At 42.4% G+C, this 27,927-nt stretch overlaps 1 protein-coding gene across 4 annotated transcripts in view; it reads left to right on the top strand.

Moving 5' to 3' along the window:
* Positions 1–27,927, top strand: part of CCNT2 (cyclin T2) — a 158,787-nt gene that overhangs the window by 102,288 nt on the left and 28,572 nt on the right. For 3 of the 4 annotated variants that reach the window (XM_033946203.1, XM_033946202.1, XM_033946204.1), the window contains one exon: positions 16,200–16,245. In XM_033946203.1, coding sequence (XP_033802094.1) covers positions 16,200–16,245 — 46 coding nt within the window. Of the gene's footprint in view, positions 1–16,199; positions 16,246–27,410; positions 27,646–27,927 lie in introns of those variants that run through there. The other variant, XM_033946206.1, reaches the window with a different exon arrangement.

Raw genomic sequence — 27,927 nt, 5'->3', positions numbered from 1 at the left:
GGGGAGGCGGGGGGGGCAAGAGGGCTTGAGCTCCCTCTTGCCCCGATCGTGTCGGGGAGTCGGGGGGGGCAAGAGGGCTTGAGCTCCCTCTTGCCCCGATCGTGTCGGGGAGTTGGGGGGGCAAGAGGGCTTGAGCTCCCTCTTGCCCCGATCGTGTCGGGGGTGCCAGGGACCACACGGAGTCACCCACCGTACTACCCGATTCGGGTAAGCGCAGGTATCGGTGGGTGGCTTATTTGCGGGGGGGTGCCTTATTTTACATTTTTTTCTAAAAAGGGGGGGCTGTCTTATTTGATGGCCCTGCCTTATCATCGGGGAAACACGGTAGAAAAAAAAAAAAAATGAACAGTTAAGTCCCAGTTTTTGCCGCTGAGACTCTGCCCTCTCACTGTAAAATTAGACTCTACTTAGTCTGTCTTTAAATTTAAAAAATGTGTGTTGTTTTAAAAAACAATTATGTTTTTAGATGTATCTAAATAAAAATAATAACCAAAAATTTATCTTTTTTTATGTCATCTTAGCATATTTTATGCTACAGAACGAATTATTTTTTTTAACATGTATTGTTATGGGAAAACGCGTTTCACACAACGAACGTTTCACATAACAAACTTGCTCCTGGAACGGATTAAGTTCGTTGTGTGAGGCACCACTGTATATAAAATCCTAATAAAAACTTGAAACTTGAAACAAACCACCCTCCAAGAGAGTTGTCTTTCAATTCACATCAGAAAGCTATCCTTCACAAATGAGGACACTTCAATTATGCCAGACACAGGGAAGATATTCACCGGGGCCACAGAGGAAAGCCTAACAATAGTGAAGGTGACGTTGGACATGATTTACTTTCAGATTGACAAACTAAAAAGCGACAAATCCCCTGGACCGGATGGAATTCACCCGAGAGTATTAAAGGAACTTAAGGAGGAAATTGGCGAACTATTACAAACAGTAGCTAACATGTCAATTAGAACTGGACAAATACCAGAAGACTGGAGAATAGCAAATGTCATCCCAATTTTCAAAAAAGGATCAAGAGGGGATCCAGGAAACTACTGACCTGTGAGCCTCACATCAGTTCCAGGGAAAATAATTGAAACACTAATCAAAGAGAACATTGTACAACACTTGGAAGACCACAATCTAATAAGGGATAGTCAATACGGCTTTAGGAAAGGGAAATCATGTTTGACAAATTTACTACAATTCTTTGAGAAAGTGAACAAACAATTGGAAAGTGGAGAACCAGTGGATATAATTTACTTGGACTTTCAGAAAGCGTTTGACAAAGTGCCTCATGCAAGGCTTATGAAGAAACTACTAAGCCATGGAATAGGAGGAGAAGTACACAGATGGATCGGCAAATGGCTTGAAAACAGAAGGCAAAGGGTTAGCATAAATGGGAAATTCTCGGACTGGGAGAAAGTGACTAGCGGCGTGCCCCAGGGCTCGGTTCTTGGGCCTATCTTGTTCAATATTTTTATAAACGACCTTGGAGAGGAAACAACATGCAATATAATAAAGTTTGCAGATGATACAAAACTATGTCGGGCGGTTGGCTTTCTAAGGGACTGCGAGAACCTCCAGAAAGATCTGAACCAGCTGGAAACGTGGGCGATAAAGTGGCAGATGAACTTTAACATAAACAAATGCAAGGTGATGCATCTAGGAAAGAAAAACAAGGAACATGAGTACAGGATGTTGGGGGTGAAGTTAGCAAAATGCGAACAGGAAAGGGATTTGGGGATACTGATTGACAGTACCCTAAAACCATCGGCACAGTGTGCGGCAGCGGCGAAGAAAGCAAACAGGATGTTGGGCATAATTAAGAAGGGCATTAGGAGTAGAACGGAAGAGGTCATAATGCCACTTTATAGAACAATGGTCCGACCGCACTTAGAATACTGTGTCCAACACTGGTCTCCATACCTTAAAAAGGATATAACTCTGCTGGAAAAAGTGCAGAGGCGAGCCACGAAACTTATCAAAGGAATGGAAAATTTGAGCTACAAAGATCGACTCAGGAAGTTAGGGCTGTTTACCCTTGAGAAGAGAAGACTGAGAGGGGATTTGATAGAGACTTTTAAAATATTAAAAGGATTTGATAAAATAGACCAAGAAGAAGCATTACTGAAATATTCTGATGTGACACGGACAAGAGGACATAGACTGAAACTGAGTGGCAGCAGGTTTAGGACAAATGTCAGGAAATTCTGTTTCACACAGCGCATGGTGGGTGCTTGGAATGCACTCCCGGAGGAGGTTGTGGAGGAGACTGCTGTTCTGGGATTCAAACGCAAGTTGGATGCACACCTTCTTGCATATCATATTGAGGGATACGGTAAATCCGGGTCTCCAAAAAAGAGTACCTAAATGGGCCGCCGCGTGTGCGGATCGCCGGACTAGATGGACCTCGGTCTGATCCGGTGAGGGCATTTCTTATGTTCACCAAGAGCTCTTGGCCCTTCTCCAGCTCAATGCCATTGAACAAGTTTCTTTCCTAGAGAGGAACAGAGGATTCTATTCAAAAGTATTTCCTCTTACTGAAAAAGACAGAAGGGCTCCATCTAATTCTGGACCTCCATACTCTCAACAAATACTTAGCGAAGGAAGTTTTGCATGCTCTCTCTGGGAACCACTGTTAGAGAACAACTGGCTTTGCTCTCTAGATTTGAACTTGGAAATTGCAAAGTGCCTTTGACTTTAAATTTTTCTGCTGACTGGAAATAGGTTTTGCTACTTGTCTCTAGACTAGAGCAATGACTTATTTATTTATTTACGTTTAATCTATGCTGACGGTTTATCTGTAGTGTGGTGTAACTACTCCTTTTTCTGCCTAGCTTTTACCCCAAAATCCATTGACTAATAACTGGATCTTTTGATTGCTGAAATGAGAGCCTTTAAAAATATAATGAGGAAGCAAGTTGAAGAATCTCAATTAATAAGAATGGAAATCGAAACCCTCAACACACAATTCACTAATGCCAGACACAGAATTGACGTGCTAGAAAACTTTATGAAGAAGCATGCTCAGAATGTTTCCCTTATCCCCCCAACATGAACAAGACATTGCAGCACTGAAAACCGATCTGTAAGAGCTAGCCAACAGGAGTCGTCGAAGGAACATCAGAATATTGGGCATCCCTGAGGCTGCAGAGGATCAAAACACCATTGCCTTTCTGCATAACTTTATTCCATCCTTATTGGGCCTTAAGTTTGACTTACCTCTGGAACTGGAACGTGCGCATCGGGTCCCATCGAGGCCTTCCCCAAATCAGAAGACTCCCAGACCTATTGTGGCTAAAGTGCTGAGATATTAGCATACTCTCCAAATCCTTACAGCCAGGAAGGAAAAGAAACAGCTTCTTTATCAAGGTGAAAAAAAATCCTTTTTGTTCCTGATTTGGCAAAATCAATAGCGGCCCGCAGGAAGCTTTTTCTTCAGCAGCGACAAGATCTCAAGAACATAGGAGCTAGATTTGGCCTTCTTTATCTGGCCAAAATGCTGATCACTCACAATAACAAAACGGTCACATATCCGGAACCAGCTGAACTTCAGCAATATATAGATTTAATCAAAATGCAATAATTGTTGTTTTACTGCTGCCTAATCTACTTTCTCTCCACAGCTGTGTAGGGCTTCCCAAGATATACTGGTTATTATGCCTGACTGTGGTGGCTCCGTCAGATGCGATGGATAGCCAGTGAAGTTTCAATACCACCTGGATTCTTTTTTCATGGTTAAAATCTCTGGCGCTATTTGCCTTTTGTAGTCATGACATTTTGTTCTTTTTGTCTGTTCAGGAAGTTTTGGTGTTATGAATGTTTTATATATCAGGATTTGCATATTTGTTCTTTTCAATGCGAATGTATCTACAAGATTTTCATATTAGAAATTTATTACTAATATCCACATAATATCCTTCAATGTCAATGTACTTAATCATTGTAACAAATGCAAAAAAGTGGCCAATTATCTGAGATCCTTGAACCCTGATATCATCATGTTTCAAGAAACTCATCTCTCTGTCTGATAGTACTAAAACTATGATTAAGGGATATAATGCTCCTTACTTTTCTCCTGTCATGAGGAAAAAGAATGGAGTCTCTACTTACATTAAGTCCTCGTTGCCTATTACGGTAATATCACAAGAAACTGACCTAGAGGGAAGATGGTGTCTCTTACTAGTATTACTTCATAATAAATCTCTGATCTTACTCAACCTGCCATGTTTCCCCGAAAATAAGACCGAAAATAAGCCCTAGCATGATTTTCAGGGTAGGTCTTAATATAAGCCCTATCCCTGAAAATAATCCCTAGTCCACCGGCGGCAGCAGCCATTCCCCCGCGACCCTTCCCTCTTTCCCACCCATTCGAACCCTGACCACGAGTCTGAAATACAGCACCTTATAACAAACCACATCATCGGCAGCGCAGGCCCCATCGCGGCTTTCTCACGCCTGGGCGATCCTCTGCCGTATTGCTGATAACGTCTCGAGACTACAACGGGAACTTACAGCAGCCATTTTGATGACGGCTCTGCAAGGGGAAGGAGCGTAGGATGATCAATCCCGCCCCACATTGCCCCTAGACTACCAGGTAAGGTCCGGGATGCAGCGTTTATTTTAAAAAAAAAATTGCGAATAACCGAATCCGCGGGTACTGAAACCGTGGATTCAGAGGGGTACTGTATCTCCAGACTAAAAGAACTAGTCACCCAATTATTGTCTAAGTAGTCACCACTCTACATCTCTTGGTGGGGTCGAATCTCTACTATTAAAATGACCCTAGCACCACAGGTAATATATATCTTATCAATGTTACCTAATATATGTAAACCCTCTTTGTATTGTATGATTTTATACAGAAACATAAAAAACCAAAAATTTCACTTCACAAATTGAAAGCTATGAAACTTCATGGAGGGATCAATATCCCTGATTTCCATCGATATCACTTAGCATCCTTGGCTGATGGTTCCAACTGGGTTTTACATAATCCCACTAAATGCAATTCTCAGAGGGGGAGTGGCCAAGATGGTGGTGTGCTGCCGGCGAGTCTCTGCTCGATTTTTCTTCTTGGATGCTATGCCTCATACGAAGCGAAAAGGCTCAGTTTGGTCGGGACCCTCACCGGCTGAAACTTCAATGCCTTTGCAACAGACTGTCCTGGATTTTGCCACCTGAACTACTCTCCTTTCTGAAATGCAAGGCTTGCAGGAGTCTGCGTCTCCGGACTTAGGCGCCACCCTTGAGCCAGAAGTCTCACTCTTGCTTCAAGACCCAGTAGTGCCTTCGTGTCCCTCTGCTGACTTGTCTGTGCTTCCGAGAGGCCCCGATACCAAGGTGGTTGCGGGGTTCTCTCTAATGAGGAAGGAGCTGTGGGGATTGAAAGCCAGCTTGGGGTGGAAGATATTCTTCCTACCCCCGCAGAAGTAACCCTGCTTGATGTGTGGAAAATGCTCCAGAGGATGGATGGAACCATGTGAAAAAGGTAGACACTTACAAAAACTGTAGAGGATACTAAAACGGAGAATGAATCAAGATTTCTTGGTGTAAATCAGGAAATTATTGCTCTAAAAGCGGTTAATGAAAGCTTAAGTAAGGATAAAATGTTAATCCACAAGAAAATAGAGAATCACAACAGTCGTCTAAATTTGAGATTGCTAAATTTCCTAGAATCGTCTGTGATTTCCTCTGTTGAAATGTTCAGAAATTATTTAGTGCAAATACTGGGTTTTGCTCCCAAAGCCATTCCTCCTTTAAATAAAATCTATTATTTACCTGGTCCTAAAAAGAAGACAGGGAGCGAAACACCAGGAGTAATCCAAGGAGTTCTGGATCAACCATTAGATTTGTGAAATCTTTCTGAGATCCTGGAAACATCTGATACGACAATTGAGGAGAGAGCTACCTTGCTTGTTTCATTCGTTTTTCAGCAAGACCTCAATGCTGTTTTAAAATTTTACTTCCGTAAAGCTCAGGCTCCTTATATGAGACAGCGTATTTGGATTTACCCCAATGTAAATAAAGAGACACAGGAAAGGAGGAAACTATTCTTAGTTATGAGGCAAGCAGTGAAAGATTTGGGAGCCATTTTTCAACTGACATATCCTTGTAAATGCCTCATTAAATACTTGGGGACAAAATATACGGGGTTTTTTTGTTTGTTCCAGAACACCTCAGGAGCTTTCTAGACTACAAAACCCGACTGGTCCGGATGGATCAACCGGGGAATCCAGCTCATCAATCTATCCGCCAATATTCGCGTAAAGATCTTAGTGTCGACCCCCAACAGTGAAATCGGCCTATAGGAAGCACACTGAAGGGGATCCTTCCCCTCCTTAGCCAACACCGTAACCCCCGCCAAGCGCATGAAGAAGGGAAGAGCACTATTCTCTTGCAAAGAATTAAGGAAGCGCAACAAAGGAGGCAGCAAAAGATCCTGAAAGCGTTTATAGTACCGGACAGTAAAGCCATCCAGCCCAGGCAATTTACCAAGCTTCATAGAGCGCAGCACTCCCCGCGCCTCAACCAGCGTGAGAGGACGGTCCAACCGCGCCACATCATCTTGCGCAATCTGGGGCAGCGCCGCCGAAGTCAAATAGTCATCCAGGTCCTGCAAGGACTCAGAAGCCTCTGGAGTATAAAGATGGGAGTAAAATTCCACAAAGCGTGCACAAATAGCATCCTCTTTCTGCAACAATTCTCCAGAAGCCGCCCGAATCGATAGGATCTGATTGCGCGTCTGCCGCACTTTCAAACGATGGGCCATCAGTCGACTAGCTTTATTGGAAAACTCAAAATATCTCTGCTGTAGGAGCTGCAAATTAAGTTGCAAACGCTCCAAGTCCAAAGCTTGGAGATCATGACGGGCCTGAAACAATCGCCCACGCAGCTCTATATCCCAAGGGTTACGCTTATATAAGCTCTCCAACCGGCCAATCAAAATTAACAAAGCCGCCGCCTCTTCCCTTCGTTTATGCTGCCGGGCAGAGGCCAGGGCAATCAATCTGCCCCTAAGGGTAGCCTTTAACCCCTCCCACACCGCTTCCAGCGAAGTTCCACACTCCTCATTCACCTCCAAATATTCATGCAGCCACCCCTCTATCTGTGCTCCCACCTCCGGGTCATCGAGGAGACTATCATTAAAACGCCAGAATTTCTGTCCCGATCCACCTCCCTCCCCCTCGAATCGCAACCAAACAGGAGCATGATCCGACCATGTAAATGATTCAATCCCCGCTGACTCCACCCGACGAAGCAGTCCCCGCTCTACAAATATATAATCAATTCTGGAGTAGGAGGAATGAATCCCCAAAAAGTAAGTATAGTCTCTGACCGATGGATGCATTCCACCACATTAAGGGTAGTCAGTGCCTCCCGCAACAGCTTGCGATCTTTTCACCCATACTGATCCGCCCTCACCGAATTATCCAAATGAGGGGTCACAGTAAGATTGAAATCCCCGCCCAAAACCAGGGCCCCCCCCTTTAAACCTGAGAATTCGAGGCACCAACTCGCGAAGGAAGGCCCCCTGACCTTCATTAGGGGTATAAATATTAACCAGGGAGTACAAGACCCCCTCAATCAGAGCCTCCAACATTATATATCTACCCTGGGGGTCCCGCACCACCCTATGTACTTCACAACGAATCCCCTTACGAATGAGAATGCCCACCCCTCCCCTCTTGGAAGTACCAACCCGGGAAGCCCAAAAGGTCTGAGGGAACCTAGTATCTTGGGACTGAAGTAGATGAGTTTCCTGGACAAAACAGACATCTGCCCGAAGGCGAAGCAGTTCCCTATAAAAAGCCCTTCTCTTATTGGGGGAATTAAGACCCCGGATGTTATAAGAAACCAACCTAAACCCCTCCATAATCCAAATTAAAGCAAGAACAGTGCAGACCCAACCCCTCCATACTCGTCCCCATATCCCTCTCTCCCCCCACCCCCCTCCCCCAAAGTGAGAGTCCACAGATTTCCCACCAACATACAAGGAAGTGAACCATCCCCATGGCCCATTACTCAAACCCCACAACCAAATGCTAACTATCAACACAGTGCTCACAGCAATCCCCTTAAGCAAACCCTGCCAACCCAACAAACCCCCCCATACAACAATTCTCACTCCCCCCCCAAACATTTCACTGCACCCCCACATATCATAAATGCAACCTCCCAGTCCCCCCTCCCACCACTCCCCAGAACCAGGCCCTGGGCAGCCCCCACCAGACTCCCACCCAAGACTCAGGACCCAAAAATACCACATCAAGGGGTGAGACCTGAAATACCCCACAGAAGCATGAAGGGTACAGAAGAAACAAGAGCAAACAAACACAGTCAGTCAATTCTCAGGGGGGGCCACTTGACGATGAGGCAGTGGCTCGAAGAGGGAGTCCTCCCCGTCCGCTCCTAGATCCCCTCTCCACTCTCTGCCATCGGGAGGAGGCGGGAGTCCCCGCTCGGTTGGATACCGCTCCCACTACAGGAATAGCTTCCTCCGGGATCTCAATACCCGCTTGTTGCAGCAAACCACGAGCCTCCCGAACGGTGGTAACTTTAGTATGCACTCCATTGATGGAAATAACCACCCCAAAAGGATAAGTCCAGCGGTAGCGCAAATTGCTGCGCTGTAGAGCTTTAGTCACTTCCCTGAATGCCCGGCGTTTTTGGAGCGTGCCTGCAGCCAGGTCCTGATAGAACTCCAACCAGTGGCCTTCCCAAGTAACCGTGCCCAACTCCCGGGCCCTGCGGAAGATCTGCTCCTTAAACACAAAGCTCTGAAGGCAAAGCACAATATCTTTGGGTAGATCGGCGGTCCGGGGCCCCAGAGCCCGATGTGCACGCTCAAGACCCGGCTCCAGATTGTCATCCTGTAGAAGCCAGCGAATCAGCTTGATAGTGGTAGCACGAACATCTTTATACTCTGGCAGATCCGGTAGGCCCCGCACCCTCAAATTATTACGTCGGGTGCGGTTCTCCAGGTCCTCGACCTTATCCAGGAGGAGTTGGTAGTCAGCAGAGGCAGTTTCCAGAGATCTTTGCACTCCAGTCACATTTTCCTCACAGCTTTCCAGCCGCATCTCCACCACTTCCACCCTCGTGCCCACCTCCACCAGGTCATTGTGCAGCTCCTGCACCGCTTCCCGGATTTGTACAGCCACTGCCGATATTTCAGATTTTACCTCCGTAATCCAGCGCTGCATATCCGCTTTCGTAAGCGGTTCTGGCGAGGCACATTCCTTCATGGGCTCTGCCACCATGTCGGCGACTGCCGCGATTGCGCCGCTCAATCTCGCCGCCTCCCCGCTACTGGTCTCCGGGCCCACGCCGCCACGTGCAGCCCAGCTCAGCGCTTGCTCCATCGTGCGCCGGCCGGGATTATCACCGGGCAACTTTTTGCGCGTTGCCATGGGGTTCCCCTTCCCCTTGCACGCCTCACCACCACCCGGGAAGAGGAAAATTGCGCCGTTTACACAACTTTAAATAGTTAGTTCGCCGGGCCCGAACGGAGCTCTCAGCTCAAGCTCCCATCCGCGGCGATGACGTCACTTCCTTCGTCTGTACTGAGGGATTTAAAGTTTCAGCTATCTTCAGATATCAAAAGCAAATGGTCACAAGAACTTAATATAGAGCTTACTACTACAGAATGGACCCAATTCTGGTCCAAAATAAACAGGCCTCTTCTTTCGGCTAGTATATCAAAATATTTGTTATTTCTAATGTGGTGTGTGTGCAGTGTGGACTCCATATAAGATGAAAAAAGCCAATTTATTGAAAGATGATCTCTGTTGTCATTGCTCGATATCTAAGGGTACTCTTTCACATATGATTTATGCCTGTCCTTTCTGGACACAGATATGGTCTTGTATAAGTGATATTTCAAATTGTACTGCAGATCTTTCATTTGATATTATTATAATGTGCTCTCTACACCATGCTTTTATAATAGCTCGTGTGAGCCACAACTGATTGATATAATGATATCTGTTAGAATACAACAAGTCCTGCAAAATTGGAAATCTGTTTCTTTATTGAATTTTATCTTTTGGGGGAACTCTTTGTTTGTATAAACACTTAACAATATACAACTGCCAAATTTCATCTTCATCCTTCGACTCATTTCAGAAATATCTGGAAATCCATCAACATTTATTTGCAAACTGTTTAATGGACTTCTGTTTATATAGCTGTTACAGCTACACTTCCTGATATGTTTCTATTATGTTACTGACATTCCTGAACTGTACTTATCACTTGATGTTTTATTTTTGTTAATCTTCAGTAAAAAGATTGAACTAGAGAAAGTAGCTATAAAGGTTTAATGCGCAATTGAGATTATGGCACAGAAACTGCTAGCTAGATTTATTGGTAATATTTGGAATTTTAAAAAAAGAGAGAAAAGGTAGAATTTGTATTAGTATCACAGAATCTCAATTGCTAGCCCCTCCTATAGAAATGTTGATAGGGAACTAGGTGACTCATTGGGAGGAAATTACCTTTCACAGCAGGAGGTGGGCTGGTCTCTGAAGAGTAAAAACAAAGCATATTTGCAGCATTGTCATCCATGTGCTTCCCATCAAGGATCTGAACTTGGAAATTGCTAAGTGTCTTTGACTAATTCTTAAATGTCTCTACTGAAAGGAAATAGGTTTTTGCTGTTTGATATATTTTCTCTAGATTGGAGAACTGACTTTAATATTACCGTAATTGGGTTTTAAACTTTGTTCAGAGTTTTTCTAGACTGGAACATTGACATTATTTAATTATTGCAGTTTAATCTGTGCTGATGGTTATCTGTTTATCTATAGTATAGTGAAACTGTTCATTCTTTAGCGTCCCTCCAGACCAGCCAGCAGGTGGAGATTGAGACGTATAGATTGAGACGTATTGACTTTTAGCAGTAGTACAAGTGGACTGTGCAGTCCCATCTACGATCAATCTGTTCTCAGTCTCCAGCAAGCGGAGGTGGTAAGCCTGTGCAGTCTTTCCTTTGGTTAGTTAGGGCCTGTTGGATCTGATTAGTGACTTTTCTCTTGCCCCATTTTGCTGTCCGGACAAAGCTTGTGGGACCCTGCCAATCTCAGGGGTGCTACACTTGAAAGGAGCGAATCCCTCCCCCCATTTCCCGCACTGCTCCACATTTTGTTTCTCTAGAGGAGCCTCAACTGTATGCCTGGCCACCTTTCAGGCACAGACTACAGTTTAGAGTGCCAGTGGGGTTAGCTATCTTGATCTTTACAGCTATAGGCTGTGAGATTATATATTTTTTTTAAAAAGAACGTAAAAGAGCCTGAGGCAGCCGTGTTTCTATGGTGATTTTGTGTGTAGGTCTCCTGCGCGTATGTTATGAGCACTTTTAAAAAGCAGAAAAAAATGTATTTTATGTGTGCGCTGAGTGGTGGATACAGCTGGCATGTGTGCAAATGTTCTGGCTGTTTTGAGGGGGACCTGGTGTCTGTTTCGGGTGCCGGCGTGCAAGGCTCCCCTTCGTGTGTGCACCGCTCATCGACGGGAAGCAATGGAGAAGCCTGTGCTTCCCATTTGCCCACGCCGGGGTTTCCTCAACTGGTTGTTTTGAGCGCCAAGGGTGCCGGGGATTCCCTTTCCACTATAGTGGCTGCAGCATGCGTTTCTGATTTAGCGGCGGGGTCTAGTCAGGCCTAGTTGTCGCTTCTCTCAGGAGACTGTTTTCAGCGAACCTTCCTTTGGTTTTGGCAGGAAGCTCTGCCATTATGCCATGGCCTCAGGTGACTTTCCTCCTGTTTTAGAAAGACAGGAACAGGTCCAAGCTGTTTCTTCTACTCCTACAGTAAGTTCTGTAATGCCGCTGGAGTTTTTTTGCCCTGATTTTGTTTTAGCCATGCACAAGGATTATTTACAGGGGTCCTGCTTCTGTCCCAGGGGTCTCTGAGCCTTCTGAGTGGTCTTTGCCTTCCATGGTCTCCCCCATTCAGTCTTCGGCAACGGTTTGTACATTATTCCAATTCTGTTTCTGACTATGGTACTTAATTTCAGGAGTCTAGGTAAATTTAGCTTTACAGGGTAAGTCTGAAATCAATCATGTGTTCCGATCTAGCTTTTGAAACTTCATTTTTTAAACATTGTTTCTTGATATAGATTTGAAAATATGGTTCATGCTTTTGTGTTTTTAGTGTATGGATTAATGAAGTTCTATAGGCATTTCTATCTGTTTTAATTGAAAACATAGCAGCTAGGATCATTTTTTAAAGGCAAAATTTGATAGTGCAGCACCACTTATGAAATCATTGTACTGACTGCCAGTAGAGGCCCAGATTGAATTTAAAACTTTGTCTTGTTTTCAGTGTTGTGTGATGATTTGTGTCCTCCCATATTTGATTTCTTTTTTGACTGTTAGATCTAATTTAATATCCACACTGTTAACCCATATCGATAAGTTTTAACTTCCTTGTTTCTTTTACTCATCTGGTTTCTTCTCATAAGAAGCTTTTCAATATAGCTGCTCCAAGTTTGTGGAACTTTTTGTTGTTGGAAATTAGATGTTAACTGCATTTATACGAGTTTTTAAAGTTCACGAAGACTTGTGCCTTTTGTTTTGTGATCTGTCCAGAGCTATTGGTTGAAGATGATATAGGAAAATCCTGTTTGTTATTATTAGCTCTGAAACATGGCCACCTTCCTTGGCCCAGATATTGCTTAGCATCCCTCCATCCCAGGCCTTGTAGGTGTTGCTTTAGCTTGTCCACCCTGGAAACCCTTACCAATAATAGTTCTTTCTCAGTAGTGCATGACGAGTCTACTTCAGCATTCCTTGCCCTGGCAGCACATGCCATGAATGAAATTTTAGTGACTTGAATGACTGGTCACTCAGGAATTTTCCACATCTAATAACTTCTGTCTTTTGCTGGTACAAGTCTGCTGCAATGGAATTGGGAGGAAATTAGAGCCAAAGGGAGAAGAATTTTGAAATTTTGTTGTCTACGTAAAGAACAACCATTGTTTTAAGGACAGATTGTTTGGCACTGGAAACAGTAAATTCTGAGCTGACTGCTAAAATGAAATTAAAGTAATTTTTTATAGTAATTTGTAGGTCAGAGGTGAAAGTTCGCCATTCCTGAGCAACGTTAAAGCCAAATTCTGATGAATGCTTTCACCATTAGAGGATCGTATTTTATATATTTATTATGCTCTCAATTTTGACCTCATTTTCTTCTAACCCTGCATCAGCATATTCTAGGACCCTTTAGTATCCCTAGGGTTGAAGAGGGCACAGCAGTCATCATTCCTCCCTCTCCTTTGCCGAAGCAAACTAAGATTCCCGATATATTGTTTAGGACCAGCCATCATTTGAAAAACTCTTTAATATAGATTGGAACTTTGATGGTACACTTAAGTACTTTACAAACAAGATTAATATAGGTAAAAACATTGCTGAAACTTCCTCATACATAAAAATGTGTCCACTTTGGCTCTTAATAAGACACCATAGCACAACACTTTTTATGATTAAAATATTTTTTGTGTTTTCCTTGGGCGGATAGATGTAAAGTTTCACTGCACCAATACATCATAAAGGCCCTCTTTTATCAAGCTATGATAGTGTTTTAGTGCTAGCTAACAAGGTACTGGTAAATGCTGTGACACTCATTCAATTCCTATGAGCATCAGAGCATTTACCTCAACGGCCAGCACTAAAACGCTCTACTGCAGCTTGATAAAAGGTGACCAAACATAATTTTACAACAGGGCGCTTTTTGTCAAAAGTTGAAAAAGTCACCTGCTTTATGTTGCCTTTATAAAAATAGACCCAGCTCCAGTAGTTAAATCCTCATCCATGAGTTTTAGACCTTGTGCCAAAGGCAGTATAAATTTTTATATACTAATTTGCATTTTATGAAATACATATGTATATCCCAGCCCTGCTCAAACTGTGTCCCCAGAAATGCCTAAAGAATAAGCAAAATTTTGTATGCCTATCTACCCCTGCACAATGTTCTTTTCTGTTTGTAGAACATGTTTTTAAATATGGAGGTTGTTTTATAAAATAACCCCCACATCATATAGGTAGATGCTTTTTGTATTTTTATATACTATTTTATTTTACTACTAGTGTTTAAGCCCGTTACATTAGCGGATGCTAGAATAGATGTGTAAAATTTTAGCAAAATGGGGCGCTGAGGCCTTTCTTTATTTCTTTCTCTTTCTTTCTTTGCTTCCTGTTCCCCCTGTCCAGCAGTAGCCCTTCTTCCTTTCTTTTACCTCCCCCCTATCCAGCAGCACCCCTTCCCTGCTCCACCTGTCCAGCAGTAGCCCTTCTCCCTTCCTTTTACCTTCCCCATATCCAGCAGCACCCCTTCCCTGCTCCCCCTGTCCAGCAGTAGCCTTTCTCCCTTTTACCTTCCCCCTGTCCAGCAGCACCCCTTCCCTGCTCCACCTGTCCAGCAGTAGCCCTTCTCCCTTTTACCTTCCCCCTGTCCAGCAGCACCCCTTCCCTGCTCCACCTATCCAGCAGTAGCCCTTCTCCCTTTTACCTTCCCCCTGTCCAGCAGCACCCCTTCCCTTCTCCCCCTGTCCAGCAGTAGCCCTTCTCCCTTACTTTTACCTCCCTCCTGTCCAGTAGTACCCCTTCTCCCTTCCCTGCTCCCCCTGTCCAACATCCGCTAGGCCAGCCCACCTCGTATTATCGAAATGGGCCGGCCTAGAATGCCCCGCGGCTGCTTGATGAAACCGCGGCCGCTGCTGGTCCAGGGGTAAGAAGAAGAGGCGTCTTGGCAGCGACAGCGTAGTCAGAAGGCAGGAAGTCAGTCGGAGATCGGGGCAGAAGGCAGGAAATCAGCTGAGGCAGGCACTGCGCATGCGTGGCACAGAACACGGAGATTGAAGTGCGCATACGCGCTAAGGGTTTTATTATAGCAAATTTTTATACTTTTCTTTGCCATACTTATTAGACTTTAGTTTAAAGGTTTTTTGGGAGGGGGGACAGGGATTGGATTGACAGTTAACTCAGTAAGACTGCTTTTTTCTTTTGTATATCGTTCTTTCAAGTTATAAAATTTACACAGATATCACTGTTACACTTTCTGTGATGATGATACTGTGTGACAACTGTAAGTCTTACATACATTGCTCAAAGATTGCTTACATGTTTCCTCCTTCATGTTCTCCAGGTAATTCCCCAATAATATCCTGGTCCAACTCTTTACATGTTGCTCCCATTGGCAGATTGTAAGCAGATGAAGTAATTGACTAGTGAGAATTGCACAGACTACAACATGGTTGTTGTTTTTTTAAAAAAAATAATAACAAAGAATTGGGACATGATGGGTTGAAGGAACTATTTACTTTTCAAGAAAAGTGACATTAAAGAAATGTTTACTAAAGAACTTAGGGTTTGGTTTACTAAGCTATGGTAGAATTGGAGCTTAGCATAGGTTACCACAGGATTTCCTGTGCAGTAAGCACAGACTGAATGTGGCATATTTTAGGGCCTTTTCTGTTTTAATTGCAGCTTGTGCACTAATGTTCCCATTGGCACATATTACCTTTTAAGAATTAACTTGGGAGCACTTACCACCTTCTATTCAACATACGCTAGTCATAACACGCCAGATAACACTGGAACAGTTACTGACTTCTCTTGACATCCCCCCACCCACTTCAAAAAAGCTAAAAATCGGTAATGTGTGGGTTAGTGTGCTAATGTGCAGTATTTTGCCTAACGTTTTAACATGTTCTGCAGAAGGCTGTTAGCGTGTATTAACCATGTATTAAAGCTTTAAAGTCCTTTAGTAAACATACCCCTTAGTCAGAGTTAGGAAATGCTAGTCATATACACTGTGATCCTAAAATATTCCTGTTTCCTAATAAAAACGATGTAAAGCTAAAATAAGAGATATTACTTAAATGAACCACAATAAGTAATACATGGCTACCAGTTTTATCTTGATATAGGTTTTTGCTGGTCATTTTGGCATTCTTTTAAACCAAGTGGTCGAGATTCAATTTATAAAATGTTACTTGGCTTGAAAAGCTTAACACAATTATGGTAACGTTAATCCAGCTGCTTGCTGCCTTTGGCATTTATTGAAAGTCTGTTATGTCTGTAATGTGAACGTCAGTGTTTTCTTGTAATACATTTTAATATTTCACATGCCTAATGAATATGTTGATAGCTAATTCTTGTTACCATTTTGTTCTTGGTTTTGTTTTTACAGCAAGCAAGGATTTGGCACAGACATCCTATTTCATGGCTACCAACAGGTGGTTATCCTGACCCTCTTTGTTGCACTGTTGTAGCACACTATAGCTTCCTGTACTGCAGGGCCCCCTCGATGTGTCTAATTACCCTTGTTGCAGCGGGAGACTGGGCCATCTGTGGTGGTGGTACCTTCCTGTCTGCAGTGCGGTGTATTGTACAAGGGCTAGTGGGCACAAAGGGGTTAAATGCACATTGAGAAGTGTAGTGATGCTTTCTGGTCTCATTTTCTCGATTGAGTGCATAAGTCTAAAAATTGGTAGCCTGAATAGCAGCTAAAGTTTACAGAGCTAAACTTAACCTAGAAATTCGAGAGTATTGGTAAGTATAATACTATTCTTAGTTTTACGCTTGTAATTGAATGACAGCTTTTTGATTTAAGCATATTAACATAATACAAACCTTTAATAATGTTAGTTGTCCTTAAAAATTGTCCTACATGTATTTATTTTAGCTCACATATAGTAAAACTAAACCAGAGCTAACTATGATTGTACTGAAGCAAAATGTAATTGGATGAACCTCATTTGCTTTATTTAAGCTATTCTTGAAAAATAAAATTGTAGTACCATATGTTTTTTAATGTCAGTTACTCTAGCAAAATAAAAGGCTTTTCAGACTGTAGTTTAAGAAGAGGGGGGGGTTGTTGTCTTTATTGATCTTAATTTATTATTTAAAAATCTTTTAAATGCATGCTCTGTTTCTAATTGTAGTACAAATTTTATTAATTGAAACAGTGGGAAACCAATTTGTTTCTTGTCCAATCCATGCCTTTTTCTGATTAGTTTAATAAATTCAGCTGAAATAGTTTGGAAAGGTTAGGAGCAATAGAAGTAGCTGACAGTCGGTGGGTGCCTTCTGTGCTTTGACCATGCCTTTCAATTTTACTGTTTTTTCTTAAACCAAAGATGGGGAACTTCTAGTCTACAGAGCCTGCAAATCACTCGGCTTTTTTAGGATCTCTGTATAATATGCATATGAGGGATTTATATATTCATATCTTCAGTTGTATGCAAATCTTACATATGCATTTTGGCCTGGATTCTCAAACAAGTCGCCTACCAACACCTAACATAAGTGGGTTAATTAGGTTTAAGTAGCATGATAATTAGGTTTAAGTAGCATGATAATCTGTCGTACCATTAAAACCCAATTAAATGCTAATTTTTTGTAAAAACCTACCACTATATGGCTTCTAGGACCAACACCTAGATCCATTGCAGCTAGTGGTGCATAGTGACGCCGAAGCCCCGAAATGGGTGTTTATGGGCGGTGCAGGACTTTAGCTTCACTGTGCGCCACTGGCCCTGATTCTGACAGGACCTAGATGTCAGAAATAATGACCTGTTAAACCCTGGCCTAAATTTCTGACGTCTAGGGTCCCTGGTTACTGCGATTCTGGAAGTGGCACCTGACTGTGATTGACATACGACAGGCGCCGCTTCCAGAATTAACCCCTTTGTGGTTAATCTGAAAATTCACACAGCGTGAGGCCTATGAAGGAAGGAGGTTCTCTACATCTTTGCATACTTTATTAGTATTGTCATCTGATACTGAGTTTAGGAAACTATGTTTAAAGTTTTTATTTCTATGGCTAAAAAGTATACTATGTTATGCATCATGAACACCAAAGAGGCTTATTGCAGTTTTCTGGGTCTCACTGCATCTTGTCAGGTAGAACCCAACGTTTCAGCCACCATGCTGTGACTTTCTTCAGGGTATGCTTTGAAGTCTACAGTTTGACTTTGTAAATAGTGCACTGACCTGATTGGGATCCCGCCATTTTCATAGTCAAACTGCAGACTTCAAAGCATACCCTGAAGAAAGCAACAGTATGGTGGCTGAAACGAAACCTGCAACAAGCACAATGCCAGCTGCGGAAACCCTGAGAGAACACCAAAAAGGCTCTTCAAGTGTATAGATAAATGAGCAGGTCTCAAAAGGAGTTGTTCCAACCAATACCTTTATTAAAACAAAACCCCTGATGTCCATGTTTTGTCCTACATAGTCTGCTTCAGGGGTATGACAGTGTAAGGATATCCAGTAAGAAATAATAATCCACTAGATGCACTTCATGTGCATGCTGGAATTCCCTGCTGTACTGTAAGATTGATATATTTTTATTCAGCACTGATCTCTATTATTACTTTCAAGCAGCAAGACTAGACCACCAACTCCAATTTACTGATCTCAACCTCAGTCTACAAAACTTTTAGAAAATAAATAAAAACCCTGCTATTCAAGAAATCCTTAAAGACAAACTAACACAGCAAGAACCATCTCAATAGCAATCCGTTCCACTATGTAATACTACTGAAACTGTCCATATATCCTTTATATTCTTAAATGTCCAGATAACTCCTTTATGTAATCCGCCTTGAACCGCAAGGTAATGGTGGAATATAAATCACTAATGTAACATAATGTAATATTGGATATCCTTACCATGTTATACTCCTTGGCAGAATATAAATCACTAATGTAATATTGGATATCCTTACCATGTTATACTCCTAAAGCAGCTATGTGGGGAAAAACGTGGACCACATCAGGAGTTTTGCTTTAATAAAGGAATTGGTTGGAACAATCCCTTTTGAGATTTACACTTTTTTATGTTATATATCTACATAGTTCGTATCAGAAATGGGCCAGACCTGCTAGGATGTGGAAAATGGGAAACTGGTCATACCACTTTTATATAGTTATCTAAAGACATTGGGGAAGGGGGATATTGTTTTTCTGAACTTAAACTTGTTATTCTAAATCATTTTATGTACTATATGGTTATATGTACAGCATATAATACATAGTAAAACAATATATTAAGGCAAGCAGTTATGTATTTACCTAACAGATGCATTCTAGTAAAACCATTTTCTGTGACTAGAAATACCGCATACACTTCCCCTCCCTAGCAGAGTATTAAACAATTATTTCATCCATAAATTCCCCCCAAAATTAAGCCTACATAGATTTTCTGTCACTCAAGTTAATTTGAGTGATACATAGACAGTAAGGAACATATCATAAGAACTGCCATACTGGTTCATGCCAAAGGTTTAGCAAGGTCAGTTTTGGTAGCATTCTGTGACTGCTTGAGGACAGTTCAGCTTAGGTGATATGGTATTCCTGGTTTTAGAACAATCATGTTAATACTAGCTTTTGTCAGGTTGAAGGAGGAGGTAGCTTGCTCATATAGGAAAATCCACTACACTCAATAATGAGAGGCCTTGTGGAAAGTCTACTGAGGAACCATGCTATTGTCCAGGATTATAGCCCATCAGCTCCAACTTCTACATTTCCAAAATTCAGTACTTCAGCAGCTAGAAACTGCATCTCCAGACACTGGCAAGTCTTCACGTTGCACTGCAAGAACTGACCTTTCACATCAAGACCAATTATGATACGATTTGTAGGACAGCAGCAGTTGCAATTGCAACCCATCGCACAGTGTGGCTGAAGGCCTCTGAGCCCAGGGAAGACCTTCATGACTGTTTTGCAGATGCACCCTACTTGGGAGATAGCCTGTTTGACGAGAAAGTTAAGTCTTGCAGCTAAAGAAGGATTCCACAGCTATCCGTGAGCTCTCAGCACACCCTCCTGATCAGTCTCAACAATATTGATGATCTCCACCCTCTCCCTTGTATTGCTGAGCTTACTATCAACAGATTTTCCAACAGTACTATCCTAGACAATAATTTTGTTCTCTACAGTAGACCCAACCTTCAACATTCCCAATCCTCTTCCTACACTCAGAAGCAATGGCCATTTCCACTCATCTCCAAAGACTTTCAGAAGGTCATCAAGGACTCTGCACATCTCATATTAATTGCACCTTGCTGACCCAGACAAGTCTGGTATCCACTTCTCCTGGACATACTCACAGATCCACCAATTCCTATGGGAGCCCATCCCTCCCTCCTTACACAGCAGGACGGCCAGCTTCTCCACCCCAACCTATGCAGCCTTAATCTAATGGTGTAGAAATTGAAAGGACCATTCTCGCTGCAGTCCCTGTCTCTCAATCAGTAAAAGTGATTTTCTTTGTGGTCAGATGACCCACTATCAGGAAGTCCTATCAGTCTGTCAGTGGTGTCAAACTCAGGCCTGTGGTCCAAATTTGGCCCGCAGGGCAATTAGATTTGGCCCAAAATTTGGCCCTCTGTTCCTTCCCTCTCTTCATCCCGGCTTTCTGGTCTCACCTTCAAAGCAGCCTGCAGAGGATCGCTGGTCAGCTGTAGTGAACCAGCAGGCTGCCGTCGACCTCCGTAGCACGTTCCCTCTACTGCGGTCCCATATGACAGAGGAGGGGCGGGATCGCGGCAGGGAATGTGCTGCGGAGTCCACCGGCAGCCTGCTAGGTTTGCTACAGCCAATCCGATCCTCTGCAGGCTGCTTTGAAGGTGAGACCAGGAAGCCGGAGGATATTAAAAAGAAGGCAGGCCTTGGTATAAAGAAGGGGGAAAATATGCAGACTTTTTTTTTGGGGTGGGGGGGGCGGCGGTCCCTGGTGTACAAGTACACAGAGGGAGGAAAGGAGGGGTCCAAAGAGATGTGCATATGCTGGACTGAGGGTGGGTGGAGGGGAAGAAATAACAGAAGAGGGGTTTAAAAACAGAAGAGAGGGAGAGAGATGGTGGACAATGGGATGGAGGGAAGGAAGGAACAGAAAGGGAGAGAAGTTGGACACAAGCGATGGTATGGAGGGGGGATAGAGATACTGGATAGGAGGGTAGTTGGGAAGAGAAAGGGGGGGGACCATGGGGTGGTGGGGAAGGAGGGAGATGCTGGATGAAAGGGTAGTTGAGAAAAGGAGAGAGGTGGATTTGGGGATGGTAGGGTCCATCGCTGCAGCTGCAGGGATGGAGACGAAAAAAAGGAAAGATGCCAGACCTGTGGGGGAGAGAAGGGAAACAGACGGGGAGGACAGAGATTGAAGATGGATAGCTAGCTCGGAGAAAGAAGAAAATGACAAACGGACAGGAGACCCTGGCAAGCAAGTTATCAGAAGACAACCAGAGCCTGGGACTAACATAATTTGAATAATGACCAGGCAACAAAAGGTAGAAAAAATAATTTTATTTTCTATTTTGTGATTAGAATATGTCAGATTTGAAATGTGTATCCTGCCAGAGCTGGTGTTAGACAGCAAGCATGAACTAGGACCTAAAAGAGAGCGGAAATTTTTTATTTATTTATTTTGTTTACATCACAGAGCCAGCGTGGGGTTGGAGAGGTTGTAACCCTATACTTCTACTAAGACTAAGGGGTCCTTTTATTAAGGTTTGCTTTTGGCGCACGCTAAATTGGTTAGTGTACCTTAATAAAAGGACCCCTAAGTATCTTAATAAAAAAAACCTGCCCGCAACTTAGCCTATGTTTTAGATTTCAGCCCCTTATGTGATTGAATTTGACTCTCTCTGGGCAATTGCCCCAAAATAGGAACTCCCTACACTGCCCAATTTCTTTTATTCTTATCTCCTTGCCTTATCGGATTCTGACCTCAAGACAAACACAGTATCTCTTCGCTTATTAGCAGTTTTTGCCTACTAAGACCCAGTGGATGGAAAACCAATCTCACAGCATCCCCTAATCTCACACTTTCTGAGAGGCCTCACAAATTTTTGGCCTCCTCTACAAGCCCAACCTCTGCCATGGAATCTCAACATGGTATTAGATCAACTCATGGAGCAATGTTTTGAGTCATTGAGAGCCACCACGCTACAATATCTCATGTGGAAGATGTTTTTTTCTTACAGCCTTCACATCGATGAGAAGAGTTGGTGAATTTCAAGCATTAATAACATATTATCCTTACATTCAATTATTTTCTAACTGGATTCATTTAATGCACCCACCCGAAGTTCCTTCCTAAAGTAGTTTCAGATTTCTATCTCAATCAAAATATAGTTTTGCCATCTTTCTTCCCTCCTCTGCATTCCTTACAGATGGAGCAACACCTCCATACACTTGACTACAGACAAGCACTGCTATTTTACCTCAAAAAGACAACAAATCTATGTCAAACAAAATCAGCTTTTCATCGTCTATAATCCAGCTTACAAATGAGCCATATCCACATGGATTACCTGTTGTATTGATTTCTGTTAAACCAGAGCGTATCTTCCACAGCCTAGATGAATTGGAGCACACAAAGTACGCACAACAGCTTCCTCAATGGCAAACCTACGATCCAGTCCAATATAGGACATCTGCAAAGCCTCAACCTAGTCCTCGGTTCACATTTTCACTAAATACTATTGCTTGGAACAGAACAGGACATTTGCTTTGGACAATCTGTCGTATGCAGTTTGTTTGCATCTTAATACAGTACCTCCACCCTAATACAAATCATAGCTAGGGACTCACCAACAAGTGTATCTGCATCTCCCCTGCACGTAACCGGATAAAGCAAAGTTGATTACCTGAAATGGGAGTTCTCCAAAGACAGCAGGGGAGTGCAGCCAAGGGAATAATTTATAGTCCAGCTAGAAACAAAACTGACATGGCAAGCAGAGGAGTCGCTGAAGGCAGGATCCCCTGCATATGCTCAGTAAGCACAAAGGCTTACTTTTGCTAGGAGAGAACACCAACACAGGCTCAGTCAGAGGACTTCACCAACAAGTGTGGCTGCATCCCCCTGCTGTCTACAGAGAACCTCTGTTACAGGGAAGCAACTTCGCTTTATGACCAAAGTCTACATCATCTTTAAATCATCGGCATAAAAATCTTTTCATCCAATGTCATTTAATGTCAAATTAAACGTATCTTAGAGGCTGGAACTTTATCTTAAAGTTTTATTCCTCTCAAACGATGGCCAGCATTATGCCAAGCCGCTTCAGGATGCCGATGATGATTTAAAGCTTGTGTAAACTTCAGCTACACAGTTAAATCTTTTTGTGGCTTTTTCCTTTCTTGGGCTGTACACAAAATAGCATATATATACTTCAGAGTTTATTTTTCTGTCAGTACAGCAGTTTGAGATCCACATCAACCACCAAAGAATAGGGACAAATAGATGCTTCCACTCAGGATCTCAAATTCTTAAATCAATATTTTTTCACGTACATGTATAACAGGCCAGTAGTAGACTATACGGTCATTTTTTTGGTATAAAAAGTACCTTCCTCAGGAAACTGCTTCAATGCTGTGACAGAAAGTATGTTAAAGATTATCCATCTGGTATCTATAGCACTATCTCTGGCTGTTGTGACTGCCCAGTACAGGAAAAGGAGCCGGAGATAGTCCAATACTGACACCAGACAGAGGATCTTTTACACACCCTATGTCACAGCATTGAAACAGTTTCCTGAGGAAGGCACTTTTTGTGCCGAAACACTGGCTGTGTAGAGTTTTGTTAACTGGGCTGTTACACGCACACATGAATAAATATTGATTTAAAATTCCATGTAGAAGCATCTGTTTCTCCCTACTCGATGGTGGTTCTTCAATGTAGGGATTGTGTTTTGTTTTTTGATTTGTTGGGTTTTTGTTTTTTTTTTAGATCCACATCAAACAGCTTAAGGGCCCCTTTCCCCATATAAAATAAATACGTCAAAATAAACAAAAGCTGACCAAATTATTTTACTGTAATCTTTGTTTTCAAACTTTTCCTTTTTTTTTTTTTTTTTTTAACAACCAACATTCTAGAATTATTTTCTCTGAGGACAAGCAAGCCAGTTGTATTCTCCCTTTTGGGTGATGTCATCCAACAGAGCCCGGTGTTTACACTGCCTAGTGCGTATTACCTAAAAAGAAGTTCTAGCAGTGTCGCACCACAAGAAGTTCTAGCAGTGTCGCACCACATAAGTGCGGGTCTATCAGTTTCTTCCACAGAGCTAAGAGGACGCATCACTACAATCTCCCCTCAGTACACTTTTCTTTGGCTTCTCAAGTTCCTTCCCGTATGGGTTGATCTTATATCTTATGTTTTTATATCTTTTCCTGTTATTTCTTACAGCCTTTTAAGTTTTCTTTCTTTTTTGTGGCTCTTTAGGCTCACTTTGGCCTGAGCTCCACCCTCAATTTGAGTTGTGCCCCTTTTTTAACTTTCAAAATTGAGTTAATTTGGCTTCCATTCTTTTTTCAATGTGTAAAAAGACCCCCAGTGGCTTCAAGAGGTGCTCCCAATGTAAGCAGCGCATTTGACTTAGTAGACCACCACATACTACTTTCATGCCTAGGTGCCATAGGTATTACAGGATCTGTCCTAAACTGGTTCAAGGGCTTCCTAACCAGTAGCTTATATCAAGACTTCCGCGACAACAACCTGCCACCTGTCTGGACCACTACCTGCGGAGTCCCACAAGGTTCCCTACTGTCCCCTATCCTGTTCAACATATACTTATGCTCGCTTGGGAACCACCTAGCCTTACTGGGAACTCTATAGTTGCGCCGATGACATCATGGTCCTCCTCCCTATACCCACTCTGCCCTCAAAGAAATCCAAGCGAATCAAAGAGATCATCTAAACAATGGAAGACTAGATGATGAATCACAAACTGAAACTAAATCCTGAAAAAGCTAAGTTCTTCTTCACAAGCCTCTCGAACTTCTATGAGGAAAGCATCACGATCAAGGGTACAACCCTACCATTACAGTCCATTATCAAAATACTAGGAGTGATTCTAGACCATAAAGTGACCAAGGAAAACCAAATTGTCGCAGTGGTCCGCAGAGACTTTACAGCACTCTGAAAACTATAATCAATCTGTTCCTACTTCGACACCCTTCCCTTCCAAATCCTATGCCAAGCTGTGATCCTCAGCATGCTAGACTACTGCAACCTTAATTACATCTCATTCTCCAAGAAACACTTCAACAGACTCCGGACAATTCAGCACACAGCAGTGTACCTTATCATCGGCCTTAGGAAAACCGACCATATCATGCCTTACTATAAGGGCCCGATCTATATTCAAACTAGGTTGCTTCATGTACAAAGCTCTCTGTGGCCTCCTACCAAACTAAGCAACTGAATTATTTGAGTTCATCCCCCCCCTCCCCGCCTTTTGTTCTCCAACTCCATCTTCGCCTACTCCTCCCTGCTAGGAAAACCTAAAAAAGCCTACCTAACTAAACTACTATCATATCAAGCAGCTCACTACAGCTGGAAACTACTTTCCATTATTGGGTCGTCTTCGCTCCTTGTAGAGTACTAAACCCTGTGCCCTCTTTGTACATCTCATTCTCTTCAAGATGAAGAAAGGCTCTATATGTGGACTCAAAATGGTAGATGTTTGTTGTCTGGTGTGAGGCAAGGCCCTAGATCATCTTACTTGCCCTACACAAACACCTCTTGAGTACCTCCTGCATCTCTCTGAGTCTAGTTTGAAAACAACAATGTAAGGGCTAACCTCAGTGCAATCAATGCTTATCCCTGTGTAGGGGGTAAGCCCATCTCTGTACAGTAGGATGGTCCAAAAAAATTAACAAATTTCTTTTGTTCACAAGGCTAATTTTAATCATTTATTAAAATGAAAATGCACAAACTTTTACTTAAAGTTTAGGGGTTGTCCCACCTCGCTGTTGTTGTTTTTTTTTTTTTTAAAGTACCACTAAGTTTAACAGTATATTGTAATTCTTGTGCACTCAAGAAATAATCAGTAGTCTATGGCATAAGAGCCGCCTTTGAATAGAAAACTTCTTTTGGTGGCTAACCACTAGTCAAAGAACAAATTGCTTCTGTTCTTCATCTTTTGTTAAAGTATCATGTATTTTTCAACGAAGCTTATCCTTGGTTAACAACAGTCAGCCTGGATGCCCAATTCCAAAGTTCCTTGAAAACTGGATAGTTCCACTCTGGGGGATGTTTCTTCAGGAATATTTTCGCTTTTTTTGATCCTCCTTTAATCAAGGGATCAAAAAATGACTGTTCTCTATGTTACAAGACTTTCAAAGATCACAGATTTCATTTTATCTGTACGCATGAGAAATCATGGAATGTCTGGCAGTAGTGGATGCTGTCAATCTTGCCAAACAGCAAGAGAAACCCCAATATTTCCACAGTGAATCGAGAAAGCAAAACTAAAGAAACTGTGGAAAAGATGTTCTTGATGCAGGCTATTATTCAGTCTGTATTAAAAATATAGAAACAATCCACATATGCATAAGGTGAAAGGGAACGAACACGGTCTGTGTTTTCAACTAACATGTCTTCCTCAGGGGTCCTAATGTTTGCTACTAGATCAAAAGAACAAGTGTGGATGTTGAAAAATCAACATATAAATCCAGGTGTGTGGATTGTACTGCAAAGTTTGCACACCGATAAAATGGAACCCCTGTTGTCCTTGTATCATTATCTTCATTGAGCCTGTTAACTAAAGATTCCTACATGTGAGAATACAACTGGCTTACTTGTGTTTGATAAGAGCAAATTTACTCACCTGTAGTAGATGTTCTCTGAGGACTGTAGGCCAAGTATTCTTGCATACTGTCCCATCTCCCCTAGAAGTTGTTGTCTTCAGCTATATTATCTGACTGATGGAACCGCACTCGCAAAGCATATGGAAAGATACCTGCACAGAAATCATTGACAAGCTCTGTATATTACATATGTATCTTTAAGTATAATTAAATTACCATCTGTAACCTGATCCAGAAATCTATGTACCACAGAACCACCATAGGATTCATATAGCGGCACTAGAAAAGGTTCAAAGAAGAGCGACCGAGAGGATAAAGGGGATGGAACTCCTCTCGTATGAAAAAAGACTAAAGAGGTTAGGACTCTTCATCTTGGAAAAGAGACTGCTGAAAGGAGATATGATTGAATTCTACAAAATCCTGAGTGCAAGTGGATCGATTTTTCACTCCGTAAAAAATTACAAAGGTTAGGGGATATTCGATGAAGTTACAGGGAAATACTTTTAAAACCAAAAGAAGGAAATATTTTTTCATTCAGAGAATAGTTAAGCTCTGGAATGCATTGCCAGAGGTTGGGGTAAGAGCGGATAGTGTAGCTGGTTTTAAGAAAGGTTTGGACAATTTCCTGGAGGAAATGTCCATAGTCTGTTATTGAGAAAGACATGGGGGAAGCCACTGCTACTCTTTGGGTTTTTGCCAGGTACTAGTGATCTAGATTGGCCACCTGAGTACGGGCTACTGGGCTTGATGAACCATTGGTCTGACCCAGTAAGGCTATTCTTATATTAATGAAGTTACTATTTGCAACGCATTGATCCAGAAGACTATGTATCATAGGATTATACCTGTATATCAACAATATTGAATGTAATCCGCCTTGAACTCCAATGTGGAAGATTTAACAGGATATAAGACTACACATAACATCACATAACACAGTGGGACGCTGCTAGAACTTTCTTTAACTAATATGCTTTAGATAGTGTCTGCACTGAGCTCTGTCGAATGAGAATACTTGGCCTGCTATCCTCAGAGAACAGGTAAGTAACTTTGTATTGCTGTCTTTGCTTCCAGAACTGCCAAGATCATACACTTATAAAATTATATGTTTTAAGTGCATATATTCGCACTTAGTTTTCAAAATCTGTTCCTTAATAAGGTCTCAAATCAATTACTTTCATTCAGAGCATATATTAATTTAATACTCTCCATGAATTGACCTCATCAATAACCTTCTATGATCCTCAGAAGTACCACCTAGGACTCAAAAATTCTCATTGTTCCAGGCTTTACATACTACTTCCTCACTGGATCATATGTTT

This window comes from Geotrypetes seraphini, chromosome 5 (assembly GCF_902459505.1).
Source record: "Geotrypetes seraphini chromosome 5, aGeoSer1.1, whole genome shotgun sequence".
Lineage (NCBI taxonomy): Eukaryota > Metazoa > Chordata > Amphibia > Gymnophiona > Dermophiidae > Geotrypetes > Geotrypetes seraphini.
Note: the sequence above shows the minus strand (reverse complement) of the source record. Positions and strands in the feature narration are given on the sequence as shown.